General features: G+C 43.4%; 1 protein-coding gene across 9 annotated transcripts in view; it reads left to right on the top strand.

Annotated features, from left to right (window-relative positions):
• schip1 (schwannomin interacting protein 1) overlaps window positions 1–3,369 on the top strand; it is a 224,526-nt gene that overhangs the window by 198,773 nt on the left and 22,384 nt on the right. The window contains exon 1 of one of the 9 annotated variants that reach the window (XM_020615622.1): window positions 2,488–2,783. The exons of the other annotated variants lie outside the window; for them this stretch is intronic. Within the exon in view, the coding sequence (XP_020471278.1) occupies window positions 2,709–2,783 (75 nt within the window). The 5' untranslated portion in view covers window positions 2,488–2,708. Of the gene's footprint in view, window positions 1–2,487; window positions 2,784–3,369 lie in introns of those variants that run through there. 9 annotated transcript variants of the gene reach the window in all.

Here is a 3,369-nt window from a genome sequence, read left to right as displayed (position 1 = left end):
CAGCTGGTGTATGTGTGTGTGTGTGTGTGTGTGTGTGTGTGTGTGTGTGTGTGTGTGTGTGTGTGTGTGTGTGTGTGTGTTTCTCTCTTACACTCACTTGCTCGCTCTCAGTTGACCCAACAGTCAAGCCATCTACACCAGAGGAATTAACCTGTGTGTGTGTGTGTGTGTGTCTCAAATATGCAGTTGAACGTATCCACAGCTGTCTTTGCCCTTGAATTCTGATTCAGGCAATGTTCGTGTGCACATTTGTGAGCATGTTTTTAGATGTTCGTTCCTGCTTCCTACACATAGGTCGCCCAGGTAACCTCCTAACTCATTTGAATCAGCAGTGACTTCACTCTCACCATGAAGTCAGCCTCAGTAATGAAGCAGAGAACCAGCAGGGCCGACTCTGCCCCACCCTTCAGCCCATAATAGGCCGCTCTCGCTCACAACTAACTCTGCTTTTATGCATGTACTGTATGTGTTTGTGTGTTGTGTGTATGGTCCCAGCAGCAGCTGTCCACTGAGGGTGGATTCAGGAGACAATTCGCTATAGTCTACCCATAATCCTTAGGGATCAACACTGAGTCAAACCCACTTCCTATTTTTCATTTAACCCCTCCGTGTGTGTGTGTGTGTGTGTGTGTGTGTTCAAATGTTCTTTGATGTTATCATGCAAATGCTTTATTCCACAGCCGCCCTCATCTCTGACTCCTTTTTCCCTTGACTTCTCTCATCCGCACTCTCTCTCTCAGCAGAGGAACAGATGAATGTGACTCATGCTCATCAGTATCACTTGTGTTTTGTTCCCTCTCATCTTTCTCCTCTCATTCCTCTTTTACCCCTTTGTCCTTGGTGAGCTATTTAGTTTCTTATCTGATATCCCGATAGATCCCAGACCATTTAGCATGATTCATCGTCTGTTTCTATCCACAGGTGGAGGCTTGATGTTTCAGAGAAAGAAAAAAATAGCACATAACTTTTAACAAGTTTTCACTCGACATGAAGTGTGTTTTTCATCCTAACCCTGCAGTAAGCCATAAACAGTATGTGTGTGCAGTGACTAAATGAAGCCAGATACAATCAAAGATAAATAAATGTTAGCATCAGTAATATTTGTGGGTAACTAATCAATAGGAACAATTGCCATTAATATAGATTGATGATTTAATAAAAAAGATAAGTAAATGTCCAAAGACAATGTCAAAGATTTCCTGCCTAAACATAATAAAATCATCACATAGTAAAAATGCATGTATGAATGTGGTAATGGTTTTCCAATTTGCCGTCGTGCCTGCCATTTTTCTATGCAACCAGCTGATGGGGTGCGTGTTTGCGTGAACATGTGTTCCCCTGCCGTGTGATTCCGCAGCCGTATGTGGATATAATTTTCTGTCTGGGCGGCGATGACAAATGTGTGAGTCACGGGTCGATAGCGTCTCACAAAGATGAGATCATTACAGACCGTGGAGGGCTCAGATTGAAAATGTAAGTCACTGTTACAAGGTAAAGCATGAGAGAGTGAGTGAGTGTGAGTGTGCTTGCATGTGCCTGATATTATTCACCTTATGGGGATAAAATCCTGTTTATACACTTATCCTTCTCTCCAGCATCTGCATGTGCCTGGTATTATTCACCTTATGGGGATTAAATCCTGTTTATACACTTATCCTTCTGTCCAGCATCTGGTCCCCATGAGATGAAAATCATTTCATTTTAGGGTGATGATGTGGTTTAAGGTTGGGCAAGGTGTAGGTTAGGTGTAGGGCTAGGCATGTAGTGACTATGGTTAAGGTTTGGCCAGGTCTCCAGGACATGAGTGTAAATCAATGTAAAGTTCCCTCAGGAATGAAAGCAAACATGTGTGTGTGTGTCGTGTCTGCGTGCCAGATTAATGGTCTATTGTGCTCTGTCAGGGTTTGTTTAGCTGGCCGGGCCTGTGGAGCTGTTGACTTTGGAGTCCAGACTGGGCATTATTTTTACCTTAGCAGGAAGGGAGCGCACAGCTTCCTCTGTCACATAAACACAATGGTTTTCATTTTGCCTTGAATATGTAGGCTCATCGAAGCTAATATCTTTTTCACAGACACACACAAAATTGCGCACTATTCTAAATAAATGGGTTTGGAAGCTTACAAATAAAAATTCAGAAAGGAGTCCTGGATGTAACAGAGTCAGTGAGAAATGGCGTCCAGGAGGAGCTCACCACAGGACGATAAACTCACATGCATGAGCACACACTGCCATAAACTGCCTCTCTCTGAGGTGTCTGTTTCCAGACTGGTGGTGAGCAGCTGCTGTCCTCACGTCAGGGCGTGAAAACGAAAAAAACACCAGCGCGAGTGTCTCTCTCTCTCTCCTCACATATGCTCTTTCTGGCTGTGAGGGCCCACCCTGACCAGAGGCCGGAAGGTAGGGAGGGTCTGAGGGGTCTTTACTGTACCTCTGACCATTGTGCTTTCACAGTCCTGTGGGAGCAGCAGGAAACCTACAGCGGGGGTGAGTGGCGTAGCCAAAAAGTGCAGAGAATTAAAACAGAGACAGTCTTACAAGCCAGTAGAAAAGAGAAACCATTAGAGGAGTAGACACATTGTTACTGTGTCAGACCAATGCAGGGATGATTTGGCTGGGAATATGATGTGTATTGACTACGCCAAAGCTCAGAAGTCAGTGTAGACTAATCTACTGACTGGAGATGAGGAGGGAGGGAGAAACTGGAAAATATGGATGGATGTGGAGGAGTGGATAATGTCACCAGGCGAGCATCCAGCCTCTACCTCAGTGCCAACTACAAAGAGGTAAAGGCCCACGTTCTGTTTGTATGTGATTCTATACTTACACTAAGCCATTTTAACTCATTAATGCTTGACACTAAGCCATTTTAACTCATTAATGCATTGAATAACTAATGCTTTCTGAGGTGTACTGGAAAAATCATTGTCGTCAATAAAAGCGGAATGTTTGATACATGAGACTGTGTTTACCTTGATGGTTTGCTCTCCTGAACACATTCACTTTTGTTGTGTTTTGTAATAGTGTGACATCTTGGGAAATACACTTATTTTCTTTCTTGCCCGAGTTACATGAAAAGACCGATACCACTCATGTGTGTCTGGATCTCTAGCACTGTCCAGAGATAACAATGTGTCTATCAGCACCTCTAAACCTCATGACACATTATATCATGTTACTTTAATCCACACTGAAGTGTAAAAATGGCATGTGCTGAGCTGTGTGCTGATGCTCATGTCCAGAAGGAGTGACTACAGTACTAACCTCACAGTAACCCAAGAAATAGTCTAGCACATTACACACCTTAACACTTCATTGTGCCTTTTTTGCACTTTTATTCAACAATCAATAGTCAGTTGACAGGTTTGGTTT

The sequence above is a fragment of the Monopterus albus genome, unplaced genomic scaffold (genome assembly GCF_001952655.1).
Source record: "Monopterus albus unplaced genomic scaffold, M_albus_1.0 scaffold167.1, whole genome shotgun sequence".
Classification (NCBI taxonomy): Eukaryota; Metazoa; Chordata; class Actinopteri; order Synbranchiformes; family Synbranchidae; genus Monopterus; species Monopterus albus.
This window is presented reverse-complemented; position numbering and strand designations above follow the sequence as displayed.